Source organism: Neolamprologus multifasciatus, chromosome 15 (genome assembly GCF_963576455.1).
Source record: "Neolamprologus multifasciatus chromosome 15, fNeoMul1.2, whole genome shotgun sequence".
Lineage (NCBI taxonomy): Eukaryota > Metazoa > Chordata > Actinopteri > Cichliformes > Cichlidae > Neolamprologus > Neolamprologus multifasciatus.
In genome coordinates, this window is record NC_140453.1 from 24188590 (window position 1) to 24205858 (window position 17269).

Genomic DNA, 17269 nt, shown 5'->3' on the forward strand with positions numbered 1-17269 from the left:
TGTCCTGTTTGTTTCTGGATTCTGTTCTCTGTGCTTAATGTGTTTTAAATTGCTGGTAATTCACCTGCTGCAGCAGTTTCAGTGTAGTGTGCATCACCTTACAGGCAGGGGAAGGTGTTTTCTTCCAGCTCAATTTATGCACTTTTGTAAAATTTGTGCATAAAAAGCCAAACTGGAAATGCTGAAAGGTCCAAATGTAAACAGAAGGGACTTTAGTTAGTGAGGACTTATTTATTTTTATGCTGTCATAAAATACGTAGAAACACAAAATCAACCCAATAAAATGGGCTGAAATGGGACAAAGGTAGCACTAAATATCCAACTTTTTGAGGGGAGGTGTAGGAGGCTCTGAATAACTCCTCTTCATTTTACCTGCTTCACTGAAGACCAGCTAACCTGAGTAAACAACATGGAAAAAGGCAAAATAAATCTCACGTTTTGTAACAAAGCAGCCTCAAAACAGCAGACACGGCTCCTTGTACAGGTTCAGGTTCTTCACTCCGCCCATCTTTTCTTCTTGCAGTTTTTTAAAAGTGGAAAATATTAATTTTCATACGTGTGAAAAGTCGTGTTTAGGGACACAAAGATGAGCGGTGGAAACGGTGGAAAAGCGGTGGAAAAGGAAAAAAGCGGTGGAAAAGGATGTCCAGGGTCTTCTCCCAGTTGGACCAGCTCAGCTCGCAGTTCATGATTCAGTAGCAGTGGCTTTACTTTGAGCCCCTAATGGGCTGCTAACTCGCTCTCATCCCGTTAAATAGGTGAGCTTGGTTGTGTTTTGAAACCAGATGTGACGACTTAGAGGTGGATCTGACTGTAAAACCGTTAGCTCATCGGCTAACGACTTGTCAAACACAAGTTGCCATAAACTCATCTGAGAACTGAGCTCAGCGAAGCGAGCATTATTCCCATGGACTTTTACAGGACCAAAGTCTTTTTGCAGCTACTGGTGTCGCCCCCCAGTGATCGTTAAAAAGAATGCAGAGTTAAGTGTTACCTGTTTACCTCGGCCAGTTAATGGATGCTTTGCCGCTATGATATAACAGTCCTGAAGGTAACTCAAAAGGTTTAAGTTTAAACGCTACAACAAAAACCCATCAGTTGTCTAATTTTGTGAATTTGTTATTAAGAGTTTAAAGTTCAAATAAGTGAAAAACTATAAAATAACTTACAGACATTTATTTTTGGTTATTGTCTTTGCAGAGTTCATATTTATGGTAAATCCTGATGCTAACTAACTATTTGTAGCCTAAAAACGTTATTTTGGAGTGTGTACTTTGGTCTGTTGTTTGTTTGAAGATTGATGTGTGAAAGTTGCAGCAGTGACTTTCTGACGGGATTAACTGGAGTCCAGGTGGACACCAGCGTGACTCGGTGACGGATGAAGACTTGAGTGGCGTTGACTCATCTGCACTCGGAGAGATGGCCCGGACCTTTCACAGCTTTACCAGCTGGCTGCGGCTTAACGAGATAAATGCGAAGCCATGAAGTGTTCAGGAGGAGGAGGAGTTCAGATGAGTGTTATGCCATTTTTATGGCTCGGCGCTCACTGCCGGGAGACAGCTTCATGCATTAGATTCTCCCTCCGAGAGGAGTGAATGCACCTAAACAAACCTCCCCCATCACCCAGTGCTGCTCCACCATGAAGGAGTTCAAGGCAGCTAATAACGTAATCCTCAGAGTGATGAAGAAGAGGAGATGGGAGGGCAGGGACACAGCCGAGCACCGGCCAGTGGTGATGAGAAAATAATGCGACACTCATAACAGAAACCGCCTCGCACGTTTACCTCGAGAGCTGTTTAAGCGACCGTCCGAGGAGGTCAGTGGAGGCTCCCAGCCTCTCTCGCATTTATGCTCTTCATTGTGCATGTTGCATACACTGAGTTCGCTCTCTGAGGCCTCTGACTGTTTTGTTGGCAGCTCGGCCCGAGTGTGCCATCTGAACGCCGAGCCGCTCGCCTTGGCTCCAAACCTCCCACGCCAACGTTTGTTTCCTGTCTTTTGTGTGCGGAGAGAGGAGTAGGTGTAGGTGCATTAAATGCCACGTCCTGCCTCTATCTGCCTGTCGGTTTTCGACCCGCCGTACAATGCCCGTAATCTTCTGCTATTCTTCAAGTTCTGGTACTAGATGAGATGTTCTGCATGTGTTCGTCTTGGAACCCGCCTGCCTCGCATCACTGTTATTTGACTGAATTTCAGATCAAGTCTTTAGATTCCATGTTTCTCCTCTCAGTAATGTTAGGATGGAAATTCATTTGAAGCCCATTAACTGGCGTGAGTGTCACTGGATACAGGTCATCGCAGGGTCAACATTTCTGTTGTTTCATCACTATTTAGGCAAAAGAAGAAATGTCTTCTTTATTAAGAACAGAGAAACGCCAGAATTTGGTGCGGATTCCAATAAAGCCTGTCATTACTGACGTCTGTCTATCTGTATATGTGGTGTCAGTGCTGAGCGCCTGTTCAACTGTTTGTGGTCCCTGAATGGATCTCAGGAGCGATGGAGGAGTGGACGGATTTGGACTAATGGACATCAGCTTTTCCTGCATGCTTCTCTGGGCAGTCATTTGAAGATTTATAACTGGCTCATGGCCTGTAGCCAAATAATCAGACAGGCAGAGGAGGTGTTTGAGGTTTTAGAATTTTAAAAAGTATATTTGACGCAACGCACATGTCCCAAATCACAAACGCACACCAGGAAGGTCCTTCATTTATTACCTCCTGCTGGCTCCTGATGATCCTCTGATGTAGAATCCCAGAGTCCATCAGTCCAGCTGTTCGTCCACCCCGTCTGCTTTGGAAATGTTTGGAGTTTCCCTTCCAAAGAGCTTTTCCTAGCAACAGTTCAGAGTAAATTAGAAGAACCAAAACTGGCTGAAGTTGACACTGCAATGCTGTCACACTGGGGACTGTTATCTTGTGTGAGCGACTGAGTCTGGGGGAATTAGAGGGAGAAGTGCAGTCTGTTGATATTTTGGACTCTTGTACATTTTGCCTGTTCATATTTTGGGGGTATCTTGTGTGGACCTCTGGGCAAATGCTTGGACCGAGAGCTGGGGTGGGTTTACGGTTTTCTGAGTGGCACCTTCAAAACTCTCTGGTTACAGTAAAGAGAACTGCCATCGGCAGGACTGAATCCTAAATGCTCAAATGACCGGGTCGGGTCCAAAAATTATGATCCCTAATAAGGTCAGGTGATGTGGAAGAGAGCGAGAGAGAACCGATGAATATAAATGAGTGCACACAGCACCATAGTACAAAACCATTAGTTTGAAAAGAGTGTGTGTGTGTGGGCTGCATGGCTGCAGTCTTGTGGCAGATGGTGTAAGGAATGAAAAGCTGATGGGAAAAATCCCGTCCAACATGTTTATTCTCTCTGTTAAAGCCAGAAAGAAAAACCCTGTGACTGAGAAAGCAAAAGATCTTCTTTGCACGAGGAGGCGGCAGACGCACCGATGGAGGCAGATGGTCGGAAGGGTTGGAGAAAACGCTTTCCAGCATGTTCGTCCCCTTCGGGGAAGAGGAGATTTGCTGGGAAGCTGCACAATTATACAATTAGTTTAGAAGGAAAGTAAGTCTTAATTTATCAGATGCAACATTAGTAATATAAGAGGTGTTAATACCCTGCGCGCCCGAGGATTCATTTAAGTGTTTCAAAGGAGCACAGATACAACTGCTGATTTAAAAAACATATTGCTGATAAATAAATAAAACGTCATGTGACCTATGGCATGATCAGCATGTAGTGATCACAATATGGGGAAAAAAGATTCTTTTATCTGTTTATTTCAAAATAAAATGAGTAAAAATGTAGCTTCCAGGTCAGAAACCGGCCACCAGATGTCGACGGCTGTAGACGCACTAAGACTTTCAGTCCTCTGGAAGTCTCCATTTACGTACTCAGTCGCTCATTTTGGGTCATAATGAATAAAAATAAAATTTCAGTCATTCAACATTATCTGAGGGTTATTTGGGAAATTATAAAACCCCACAGTAATTGGCTGCTGAGTGTCAACCACAAGTTATTAGACAAAGTCCCACCCCGCCCTGCCTCGTCACACCTGCTGTAAGCGCTCAACTCGCGGCTCCAAAACAAGACTCCAGCAACCAGCGGGTGATGTCACGGTAACAACGCCTCAAGTGGACATTAGAGGAACTGCAGCTTTTGGCGCTTCCATACACGTTTGATTTTCAGCCGCAGAGGTTGCTCCTTATTTTAAACAATGAATTTAATCTAATAATTGACCACTAACTAATGCTCCTCTTACTGTTGTTTTTCTTTGAGTGGTTTGTGTTTCTGCTGCTCGACTGTGTTTGCAGACTAGTTGTAAACTGTAGGCGACTGCGGAAATCTACTGACGATGAAAGCAAAGGGAGGGTTTTTTGACGTAGTAAGAATGGCGACACGTGATGTATAATGGCGACGGTGGCTCTGAAAAACAGAAATGAGGTCGATGTTAAGATTTTAATTGGCAGTGAGCAGGATGGAGGCGAGGCTAAGATGGTCTGAGCATGTGCAGAGGAGGGAGAGTGGACATATCAGACTAAGGATGATGAAGATGGAGCTGCCAGGCAGGAGGAAAAGGGGAAGACCTCATAGAAGATCCATGGTTATAGTGAGGGAGGACATGCAGAGCATTGGTGTGACAGAGGAGGATGCTGGGAGGACATGGAGGCAGATGATTGGCCGTGGAGACCCTTAAAGGCAGCGGGTGACTTTCATCCTTGTGTGTGTCATTCTCTTGCTTTCTCTCTCTCAGCGAGCAGTAACAGATGCCTTTGACCCAATCAGAGTTCAGTGGTGAAATTCACAGTGTTGCTGGTTTGTTGACACCTTATTAGGAGATATTGTTTGGAGGAGGAGGAAGAGTAGGAGGACTGGGAGTTCTGCACAGATTGATAGCTTTATATGCCGCTGTTTATTTACACCCTTTAAAAAAAATCCAAACAAACAAAAAGTCTCAAGCTCAGACTTTAATTTTGTGAGTTTCTCCCACATAGTGGCTGTAACTATTCAGAGCTCTGAGGGTGTTGTGAAAATGGTGTCGCAGCGTTGCGGTGGCACGGTCGGCTCAGTACTGTTGCTCATTTATATGAAAATTTCACACGTTATTGCTGTAATTTTCGCTGTTGGCAAAAAGCGGATAAAGCGGGTGAACTCTAGCGAGGCAGCCGGCTGGACCGTCGCCAGCTGAATGCATCGCGTCAGCCGGCTATTTGTGCGTGTGGTTCATGAAGGAGGAAGTGCAGACAGCGGCGTGTGTGAGGGCGAGAGACCGTCCGAAAGAGTGGGGGAATAAAGAGAGGAGAGGCGTGTGAGGCACATGGGATTCAGAGAGTCTGAATTAAAATCAGATATTTCTCTTTTGGTTCTTTTTTTTTGTCTAATTTCAGGAGAGACATTTCGGTGTGTGTGTGTGTGTGTGTGTGTGTGTGTGTGTGCGCTGCTGCTGCTTCCTATGTGACCTGATTTCTTCAACTTTTCATCATGTTCATGCAGACACGCTTCTCAAAACAAATTAAAGAAGGAAAACAATCATTAAGATAATGGAACTAACAGCCCGGTCAATCATTTGGATTTCACTAATTTTATTTCTGCAGACTGCAAATGAGCCTTTCATGTTCACCATAATACTCGATTTCTGCACTGTAGACATTTTTCACATATTCCAGCTCAGGCTGAAAACAAGTAAGTGCACTTTCCTGCTCACATTTACTTGAATATTTCCTGAAAAATGCTTCTAACTTTAGCTTTTAATTTTAAAAACTGTTATTTCAGCAAGTGCATAATTGACCCTTTTCCAGTGTTATGGACAAAAGCTGAGATCTCACAGTAAATTGAGTTGTTTTACAGTCATGTTTCTATGGCTTTTTAGCAAAGGGACAAAGATAACCAGATATAGTCGAGTTCAGCCAGAGTTTAAACTCTGATTCTTTGATGCTTCGGTTGCTGCGCCTTAAACAGGGTTCATGGACCAGGTGTCCAGGTGTTCGTCTCTGCAAAGTGGAGGATCGAGGCGATGCAGAGCAGCACACACCGCGGTGACGTGAACCCTCCGCGGGGGTTTAACTGGTTTAACCTCCCACGACCTGGCGTCCGCATATGTGAACATCACGTTTTGGGTTGTCTAGAACAAAATACTAAAGTTTGCTCTACAAGGGCCTGATATCCACTGACGAGGACATTATACTGCCACTGTTCTACGCTGACATGTTTCCCACATGTAGACGATACACTGCAGAGCCTCATGTGTGCTGTGTATACTATCAGTGCACATCAGCACCTCCTGCTTTGTTTCTGAGGCTCTTGGAGGTTGCTCCAAGTAAAGATGACTTTTCAAGCGCGATGAGAAAAGCCAGAGTTTTAAAGACATCTCCCCTACAAGCACTTTAATCCTCACAGTCCCACGCTGTGATTACAGTGCAGCAGTCTTGTGCAGTGCAGTAATGACATCATCGACAATAACTACAAATTACTGAGAAAACAAATATGATGGGGATTCAAACTGAAGCAAGTAACCGGCTGTTGTGTTCCAGTCTATACCTACAATCCAGCAATCCAGTCAACACAGGAACATTGTGTAAATCGACTTCGTGCCCCTAACATTGAGCAGAATATTTGACTGTGTTGACATTCATTTGTTTCTCTGGGATGAGGTCTTGGAAAAACTGGGGTTTTGAGTCACTGTGGCATGCATGAATAGACTGAGAGTGTTAAAGTTGTCGTGTCTGCAGGCATACTAGAGTTCGCCTGGTTTCAAAGGCTCGTTCATGATCACCGTTCTCACCCCTTTGAACAGCGCTGATTATCTAAAGTGACATCAACAGTTTTAAACCCTTCAAAAATCCAGTTCAGTTCTGTTCATAAAATGCAGAATAGCAACAGCAACATCCTCCAGTAATACAAAGCAAAGAGTGGGAAGGAAAAACTCCCTTTTAAGAGGAAAAAACCTCCTGCAGGATCAGGGAGGGACGGCCATCTGCTGCAAGAGCCCAAAATCAGCCAGTAGTTGTGAGGTCAGGTTGTCCATTACATAAACCCTAACAAGGTTGTTTGCTCTCACTGTGGTCGCCTAATGACTTTTAGCATTGTCGCCGTGATCAGACGATGTAGGAGGAGATTGATTGTTGATGTCATTCACATTTGGACAGACTTTGAGCTCCACCTTGGACTGGTGTTTGTTCTGCTCTGAGCTGGAGCGCCGCTCTAACCAGAACCTGCAGCAGGTGGAAACCTTTGTCCTTACTCTGAGCGTGCTGAGGCTCCAGAGCAGATCAGACGCTACACTCTGCAGTCCAAGGTTGTATTTAGAGTTTACTCAGAGTCCACATCGGAGGGGGGATTGATTATGGCATCACAAACTGAATAATAATGTCGTCTATTCATTTAAAAAGCACCTTCTTTCTTGCACGCCCCACGCCCTCACTGCTGCCGTAAATACAAACCATGTTCTTTGCAGAAATAACAGATTAACATGGTCGTGGAGTTTTTAGTCCTTTAATATCTGCAGTTGAACATCTTTTCACCTGCTGCTGATCTCACGTTCATAAACACAAAGACACACAAACTACTTAGAAACTTACTGAAAGGCGTCTCGTTGCTCAGTCAAACAGTCAATGTCAGATCATCATGACGCTGGCTGAAAGAACATAATTGCATGAAGATGCAGTTCAGAACGATTCAAACAAATGGCACACTGGATGCATAATGAACTCGCAGAGGCTCTCTGACACGAGTCGCCTAATTACAAGTCAACAAACTGACTCATCGCGCCACCAGCACTGTCTGGAACCTTTGATGCTTTTAAGGCTGAATGAGACTCGCTCTGTTTCGGCCGTGAAGAAGTCAGAAGACGTTTCAGTCTCGTCAACAGCATAATTTATATTCCTCTGTGGCAGCCAAATGCGTACAAGGTTGCACAGTTTGTACTCAGGCACTCGGTAACAGTAGACTTGCGTGCACTTGTGCTGTTGTTTCATGGCTGCGTCCCTGGAGTGAACGTTTAATGGCAGCTTAGACTTGTGGAGAGTCTGTGAACTGCTTGGAATTGCTGCGGCAGTTATAAATAAAGAGCATTCTGATCAATTTAATGCTGATGTATGGCAGATAAAACCATGCAGTGTGTCGTCTAAATCGGCATATGACAGCCATCGAAACGTCCAGTCACATTCACTGGCAACGAACACGAGAGCGCAGTCATCGGCCAACTTGTTGCAACGGTGCGTGAGCTGCTGGTTTGCATGGAGCTAGTTTGCTTTTATTAACCAGAAACTCAATGATGCACCGCTTTTCCTTTCTAATCCGGTTGCTGCTCGTTGCCTTTCTGTAGTGCAATACTTAAACTGATTACATAGTCTTAAATTTTTCATATTTACTCACGTGCTTAATGTGCAGTGTGTCCTTCTATAATAATGGGTGACAGTAACCTCACCGTTGGCGATTCTGAGAATTTCCATCGATAAAAAGGGGTTTTCATGAATAACACTGGCACTATGAAAAGATCCTTTTTTTCTGTGTGAACAGTTGTTTTTCTTTGCAGACCGTTCTCCGTCTTTTCATCTTTGTTTGAATAAAGAAGGCTGATAATTTTGGGAGCTTTATATGTCGAGGCTCATCTCTCCAAAACATTTCTAAAGCAGTTCAGTCAGAACCATGTCAGTCGAGAGAAGATTTCTACCTGTAGTAATTCTGTCTTTTCAATTTCAATTCAAATCAGTTTTATTTGTACAGCGCCAAATCAGAACAGCAGTCACCTCAAGCGCTTTGTATTGTAAGGTAGACCCTACAATAATACATACAGAGAAAAACCCAACAATTATATGACCCCTACGAGCAAGCACTTTGGCGACAGTGGGAAGGAAAAACTCCTTTTAGCAGGAAGAAACATCCGACAGAACTATGGTCAGGGAGGGGCAGGGCCATCTGCTGCAACCGTTTGGGGTGAGAGAAGGAAGACAGGATAAAAGACATGCTGTGCAAAAGAGCCGGAGATTAATAACAAGTATGCTAACAGCACAAAGCGGAGTACAGGTCAGTGACACCACCATGGGTGGAGGCAGGTTGCAAAGTGGCTTCCGGTAGTGAGGGTACCAGCTGATGCATGATGAAATGTTTGTTGCTGTTTAACTAAAGCTGGAGTGCTTTGGTTTGTTCTCGCTTGTTCGCTTGCATAATAATTCAGTTGAATTGAATTCAGTTTCATTTCTACGGCACCAAATCACAACAACAGTCGCCTCAAGGCGCTTTATATTGTACGGTAGACCCTACAATAATACATACATAGGTTGTAGAACATTTTGTGAAACAGAAAGCGATATTTACTCTGTGAATAACCTCTGAAAACACTCCCTGCCATGTGCCAAAGAGCAGACTGACACAATCAGAAGGTGGGAGTGGGCAGAAAAAAACAGCATTTGGTAGTTGTTGGGAACTATTCTCGCTGAAGATCACCTTCCACCTCAGACTGCTCACCAGGGCATCAGTGTGGATCGCTGGGGCAGATAGTGATGTTCTAGCATTCAGACTTTGGGACAGCCGTAGTCTTCCTTTGTTTGTACGGTATTGTCGAATCTCGCCACACATGTTTTAGGACGGCAACGCCTGATATTGCTGATGGCGTTGGTGTCATCCATCTTCAGTTTTTCTTGTTGTAGGGAGAACAGCACATGGATGGATAAATGGACAAGACCCCGAACGGGTTGCCAGTCCATTGCATTTCTATAAAAGATTGTTTGTTTGTTTTTTATATAGTAATGACTAATTGATTATTTGCGAGCAAAATGGAGTATTTCACAGCTAACGAGTTAAATTACAACAGGAGTTGGTAGAGAGCAAAAACGGAGAAGAAAAACTGGGTAGATCTGAAATCAAAGATCATGTTGCTTCATAACTGAATGTAAATATTGTGTTAACAACTTGGTTTTCATAACCCGGAATAGCCCAAGCATAAACCTGCTGAAGTGATGGCACAGTGGGAATGTGTCAGATCAGAAACCACTCTGGAGTGCTGCAGTCATACGGGGTCCATTTTCTTTTTAATTTGGTGGAAATAATGAGTGAGGTGAAATGGAAAAAAAAAAACAGAAACCAGGGAAATGGACTTACTTTACAATGAAGAGGAATCAAGTGTTTTTATGTGACAAAGTAAAAGTGGAGAGAAAATTGAGTCGGGGGGCGTGAAAGAGACAGACAATGGACTGAGCATCAGATAAAATAAGCGGTGGTAAAAGAGCGACAGGCGGCAGAAAGAACTGAAACCCAGGCAGGCAGAGTCGTACAACACCTAAAGCTTTACAGGGAACCTTTAATGTGAGTGTAATTTCAAACAGAGCGAGTGACTGGAGGGGAGATGAGTGGGAGGGCAAAGAGAAAATGGAAGATGCCAATCTGAGCGCTCGTGCCGGCTGAGGTCAACAGTTAATGGCTGTTGGAGGCTTGTTCAGTGACCTCACAGAAGATCCTGCACATGTAAATGTCTCCCAGTACTTGTGGATCATTCTCTACCAGAAAGTTCGGTTTGTACTATTCCCAGATGTCATCATGTACCTCGTAGGACCTTTGTGGTTGTTTCCTCTGCCAGTATATCATTTTTTTTGTTGTTGTTGCTAAAGCCAAACTTAAACTAAAGCTTCAATCTTACAGTCTTACATCTTAAATCTGTACTTGTGTAAATTGTGCCCTAACCTAAGGCTGCTTTTACCCATGTGTTGTGTCTGTTAATTAAAACTTATTTTCACACAAGAAAAAGTGTTTATCCACTCGACCAAAGTGGATTTCTTACAAGCAAAATATGCAATCTTTCCCTCCATCCATCGCACCTTTATGATGAATGCGAATGACACTCGTGTATGTACTCGACAGCTGTGAGAGCCCCGTCTGCACATAAGTATATAAATGCAAACAAGCTAGCCACCTGCTGCAATGGGCATTCGGTGCAGTGTTGTAAATCATGCTAAGAAGGAGTCTTTTTCTTCGGGTATCAGAAAAGTTCTGATTTGTATCTCATTGTGCCTGAGGGGCAGTAAAACAGAGGAAAAACTGGGTTTTCAAGTTTATCCGGTGAATGCTCGGTGTGAATGTGTCTACATGAGTGGCGGTGTAGTGCCCTCTCTTTCATATGTGAGTGCTGCTTTTTTTGGCTCAGAAGTCTGATTTAAAAGCAATCTTCTTGCGTGTGTGGTGTCTTTGAGGACGGGGCCGAGGAGCAGCTGCAGGCCAGCAGGCGTCTTCAGAGCGCAGAGTTTCTACACAAGGCGACATCAGTAATTACACCGAGAGACAAGAGGAAGAAACGCATTCTCAGCACCGAGGCTCACAGGGAATACATATTAGGCTGCTTGTACGATTAGTGTTCTGACATTATGTTGCCCTGACATTTAGACCTCTTGGTTTTTAAATGAGCAGGGCTCTCTGCAGTGTTAGAACCTCTGGCTGCGGTGCCCCGGGGCCATGAATTTAACATGGAGAGAGGGCAAGGGTGAAGGAGAGGAGCTCCAGGACAGGTTATAGGCGATGAGTCCGATTTTAAGAACCCCTCTGTGGCTGTAACTTTGGCTAAGTGCAAAAACACTTTGCGTTACATTCTGAAGTGCAACTCGGGTTATATTTACATTTAATTTTGAACCTCACTTGTTAAAAGCGTTAACTCTGTGAAGGCTAAGCTGTCACATATAATGGAAAGCATATCATTTTTATCTTTCCGATGCTTAATTTTGAGAGTTGATTGCAGTCACAGGAGCTTCTGGGTTTTTAAAATCTTGTATCTGCACCACAGAGCAGCTTAGGTTGTTCTGAAAATGGTGAGAAAAGTGAAAAAGGTCCTATTTTAATCCTATTTCTATACATGCAGTAAAAAATCAAAGTAAAAAATACATAAGTACATAAGTAAAAAAAAAAAAAAAAGCAAATTAGAGATTTAATGTGATTCTCTAAAGTGAAAGCTGAGTCACTTTCCCGATAGACGTTTTAGTAAATATAGCAAGGGGCACAAACAAGGACTGTTTTCTCTTCATTAAATTGGAAAAAGTTATCAGCAAACTAACTGTTAATAGAGTTTAAGGACCTGTGCAAACCCTGTAGCTTGGAAACAAAGAGCTAGAGATATATAACTGAATGTCGTCTGCATAGCGGTGAACAAAAATGTCCTTAGAAGTGCTCAAAATGTGGTGAAGAGGGAGCAGATATAACAGAAACAATAAAGGCCCCAGAATGGATCCGTGTTTACTTTCACTTCCACTCCCTGGTAAACTGTGTGGTTAGGGTTAAGAAAACGGTCACAGTTTGGGTTAAAATACACTGCTTCACAACACCGAGGTTAAAAAACGCAGAGTTCGTAATGTTTGTCTTGTTTTATTAATTTGACGCCTCCAAAGGACGCCTGAGATGTGCCTTCAAAACAAAAAACATCAGATTTTTACTCAAAGTGCAGTAAAGAGGGAAAAGCTTTAAAATAAGGACGTCTTCTGTACCATTAAATTCTAAGAAACTTAGCAGGTAGGTTGGTGGTTTGAAGCATCTTGGGTAACTGTCTATAGCTGATCGATCTCTGTGGGGGTGGTCGGACCATCTGCTGCAGGACTCCTTGTTCTAACTGAGATGGTGATGACTGAGCAAACGGCTCCTCTTAATGGGCTGCACCACTTTTAAAATGACTCCAGAGAGAAGCTGCAGCTCCTGTTTATATAGACAGTAGCTCCTACCACTCTCTTAAAGCAGTAATTTATTGTTGTTATTATTAAAAATAAAGTTTTAATGAATTATAAGTGTGAGAACGTAGCTGAAGGTGATCTCAATTGGTGAAAATAACTGCTTTAATCGGTAAGAGAAATCTATATGAGCAAAGATGTATGTTTATGCACATGCTGGAGAATAAATTCACGATGCCTAAAATCTAAATGTGTAGCACTTCACTGTATGTTTTCATGTATGCAAATAGACTGGAAATGCAGCTTTATTAGGTCTGCCCTTGGCTCAGGAGGTCGTCCTGCAGCATAATATATTAGAAAAATACCAACCGAGCCACCTGCAGGGATCACAACTCCCCTGATATCATGTGTGGCTTATAGAGGTATGTGCAGGGGAGATAATTTGCCGCCGAGGGAGGGAGGAGGACTTTGGGAGTCGTTATTGGGAGCTTTGGTTGTCTGAGTGCCACTCGTGTGGAGTTATTTCCCAGCGTGTCCTTGAGTGCACTGCAGTCGTGCTGAAGTAAAGTCCAGAAGTAAAGCCAGCTCACAAACTCAGCCCCAGCAGCAGATTAATGCGGTGTATTTTGTCCAGCCTCTGCCGTCAGGTCACTCCTTTTGTCTGCACTCAGTCTGAAGCAATTACAATGTACCTCCACAGAGCTCGCTGCCAGTTATGGTTTCTGTCGCCGAATTATGGCCACTGCCTCCCACCCAATCCCTCTTTCTTTGCAGCTGTCAATAACACAATTACCTGCTTGGAAGGTCCAGCTATCCCAGTTCATTTAAACCCAGCATTTATCTGCAGGTGTGTAAGCAGACTTTACGCTTTATCTAGACGTGGCAGATTTGTTGTTTTGGGCTGTAAGCTCAGTGTTTTTAAATCCTGGAGTTGCACGCCTGGAGCAGAAAACCAGTAAAAGGGGAGTTAAAGCCAGCAGCACTGGGTATTGAGCATTTATAGCTGCCTGAGCATTATATGATGACCTGGGAGAGAGAAGAGGTTGCTGTGTCCGAGTGTCCCTGCTGGGATCCTTCTGTGGAACAAGAATTTGCTTTTGAAAGTGGAAGCCTGAGCACATGGTTTAACTTTTACACTTTCTCCCTATTTGACCATCTGTAAGTGAAAATAAAACCTAAAATCTCTGATTTATTTAAACCTGTTATCTTTGTGTCTTTCCCAGAGTGCCGCTCAAAGTCGAGCAGGCCAACAACGCCCGGGACGCTTTGGCCAAGGCCGTGTACAGCCGTCTGTTTGACCACGTGGTGACCAGAGTCAACCAGTGCTTCCCCTTCGACTCCTCCGCCAACTTCATCGGCGTCCTGGACATCGCTGGCTTTGGTCAGTATCACAATAATAACAATAAAACATCAGAATTTCAAGGTTTTTATAGAGAACGTGTTTTTAAAACTAAGAGAAATGTTTCTGTTTGATGGTTTTAAGGGGAAAAAAACCTGTTGGTTGGTTTGATAACTTGTTTTTTCTAAGGAGACAAAAAAAGAAGTAATGCACGTTTTGAAAGCTCACATCACCTCAGAAATGATTCTGTAATAGTCCACTTTGCTCTGACACACATTGTGTAACGAATATATTTGCAGAGTACTTTGAGCACAACAGCTTCGAGCAATTCTGCATCAACTACTGTAACGAGAAGCTGCAGCAGTTCTTCAACGAGCGGATCCTGAAAGAGGTGAGAGCTGTTTGAAAGTAAAACCCTGCACCATCTCACCTCCGCCAGCGAACGCCGTCAAATCAAAGCAGACATCTGTGGAGGACTCTCCATTTAAACTTTAAGTGTTTTTCTTGTTGCAGGCAATTCTTTTCTGAGACTAGATGTCACATTTTCAAATTGCAGGTTGCAAAGTTTTCATTTTCCAAACGTCTGAACATGAAGTTAAAATTTTCATCTCTGCAAAACATGAATTTTACTATAATAGGTTTTATTTTAATATGAAAGTGTGCTTCAGGTTTATTGCTGTTTATGTCAGAAAACTTTACCATCCGTTCAACTAAGTTCTACCTTTTATTTGCACTTTAAGCAGACACATGCCCAAATACCCTCAACCTGGCTCCATGGCTGAGCCTTTCACACTGTTTACATCAGATCCTCACATGATCTCTGGAGAGACTCCCGTTCCCTGCGTTCTCTGGAGCTTTTCTGAAGCATGTAGCATCCAGCAGGAATTTACCTCCGATACGGACGGACTTTTACCTGCGCTGTTCTCTCAGCGTAGAGATGTTATCACCTTAAATGTGAGCTAGACTCGCATTTAAGGTGGAAAAGTATATCTGTTGCTTTTTCTAAGCTTCAGAAATAAAAATCTGTAAAAGTCAGAAACCTTACTAAGATATAAATCTGGCTGATGATCCCTTCAGGATCATCTTCTTGTGCATTGCTGGACCGTTTTCTGTGTCCTTTTATTTCCCTTTGTACCTGTTCCACTGCAGAGTGTTCAAGACCTCATCCACTATGTCAAAATGGCGCTCTTTAGACTCCACAGGAAGTGAAGGACATTTAAGGGAAGACGATCTGCTGAAGAGGACTGGTGGTCCTTGTTTAAGACCATCTTATGATGTTTTTTCTGGCCCATTATCAGCACGGCCCACTATGACAGATTTGACAGCTCTCCTTGAAAGTTAGGAGATCCTTAAAGTTGATTTGTCATTTTTGAGTCATCGACAAAAGTCCTGAACTTTTGTGAACACACTTTGTAGAAGGACCGGCCTTAAGGCTCGTCTCGCCACAGCAGACCAGTGTGTTGTCTGCGCTACTAACAAAGCTCAGAATTGAAAGGTGGGAAGTTTCGTGCTGATTTTAGTAAACTTCTTCTTGGAACAGAAGTTGTTTCTTTTCTTTCACTTGACATCCTCTCAAGTTCAGATGAAACTCTTCACTTGCCACTTCTATCAGCACCCAAACAGTCATTAGCAACAGGTGGCACGGAGACTGATGGCGTCCAAGTCTGTGAAACGCTGCGTTTCTGTTTGGGAAAATAACAACGCTCTCTTTGAAGGTCTTCTTATAATAAAGGAGAAGGAACTCAAGCGCTCAGACCTCCGCCAACACAAAGCGTTTGCTGACCTTGGAAAGCCACAGCCTCCTTAATGGGTTTATTGTCGTCGGGAGCTGTTTCCAGCAAAAGAAATGCTGTTTAGTTGAAGACCCTGAGGTTTCTCTGTCAGACTGTTGTGTAATCATAGTTCACTCGCAGAATCCAGAGTTTTGGATCAGTGCCGTAATTGAATCATCTGCTCTGTCTGTAAACCGCAGACCTCAGAGAAGGGCCACATTAAACAGTGGATTGTGTTTGACTTTCCCTCAACCGTGTTCTAACAGCGGCTGTCTGTTTCTTACCTTTAAAACTCCTCGTTTGCCCAAACATCTGTCTGCAGCATGAAAAGTCCCATCACCTTTAGATGCTCATTTTTGCATGAAAGTGTACTAGCAGAAAGCCTAGCCTAAGCGCCACTTGTTAGAGAGCTTGAATGCCCCCCAGGCAGAACCTCCGAGCCGTCCCTGCCCTCGTTAGACGAACACCGGGCATGCCGTGAATACCGTTATGATTTCTCATTAGAAATTTCTCTGTTGCATTCCAGGAGCAAGAGCTGTACCAGCGGGAGGGGCTGGGAGTCAACGAGGTTCACTACGTCGACAATCAGGACTGCATAGGTATGAAGACGCCACTCCTCGCTCAGCTCGCGTGATTGTGCATTCAGAGCAGCTGCAGTCAGTCCTCTGTGCCGATGAAATTCTCTGCAGAGGGGTTTGATATTTGTTCTCTTTTACACCACTCTTTTTATTAGTGCATAGAGCATAATGTGAACAATTCCCTACTCCAACTGTGCACCTCAGATACCCCACAAAGGTGCAAAAAGCAGTTCAAATTCCTCTTTAAATATCTAGATGGTGCATGAATGTGTGGAGGGGATTTGATCAGCTTCCCCCCGTTTCTGCTCTGGAACAACCAGTGCAAGAGTTAAAGAGCTGATGGTTTGATACTAAACCTTCAGCGCACGCAGAGTAATGAATCTTTAAAAATCCCGCCTGCGGCTTTCACACAAAGTTTTGGCGTTAACGTGGAGAGTTTGTTGTTTTAGTTCACAAAGAAAGATTTCCTTCTGATCCTCTGATCAGTGCTACATCTTATCTTTTGTGTGGTTTATTATATTAATATTTAAAGCTATATTTTTTTAATATTCCTAAGGAAACACAGACTCATCCAGCTGTTTTCACTTCTCGAGCTGTTACTATAAAATTTCATCTCACACAAATAAAGTGTAATAAACCCGTTAAAATCTCTTCCTGAGAGTAAGTGCTCTGAGACCGAATGCTGGCTGAGTTTTAACACTTTGTGCAGCACTTTATTGCGAGAAGCAACCTCGAGGCTGAAGTGAATAATTCCCCATTAGACTCTAACATTGAAATGTCCAACTATAAGGCTGAAATAAGCACGTTTACAGTCTCTGTGGATATTGGGGGAATCTTTGTGTGCTGCGTCCAATACAGTTTATGAATGCATCTCGCTAACCAAGCGATAACCTCACTCTGATTTAAATGTGGTCATTTCAGGAGCCAACACATCAATG

The 17269-nt window shown here is 43.4% G+C and overlaps 1 protein-coding gene across 5 annotated transcripts in view; it reads left to right on the forward strand.

Annotated features, from left to right (window-relative positions):
- Positions 1–17269, forward strand: part of LOC146502145 (unconventional myosin-VI) — a 154823-nt gene that overhangs the window by 55489 nt on the left and 82065 nt on the right. For all 5 annotated transcript variants that reach the window (XM_085133606.1, XM_085133608.1, XM_085133609.1 and 2 more), the window contains exons 13-15: positions 13866–14023; positions 14281–14372; positions 16280–16352. In XM_085133606.1, the coding sequence (XP_084989732.1) occupies positions 13866–14023; positions 14281–14372; positions 16280–16352 (323 nt within the window). The remainder of the gene's footprint in view (positions 1–13865; positions 14024–14280; positions 14373–16279; positions 16353–17269) is intronic.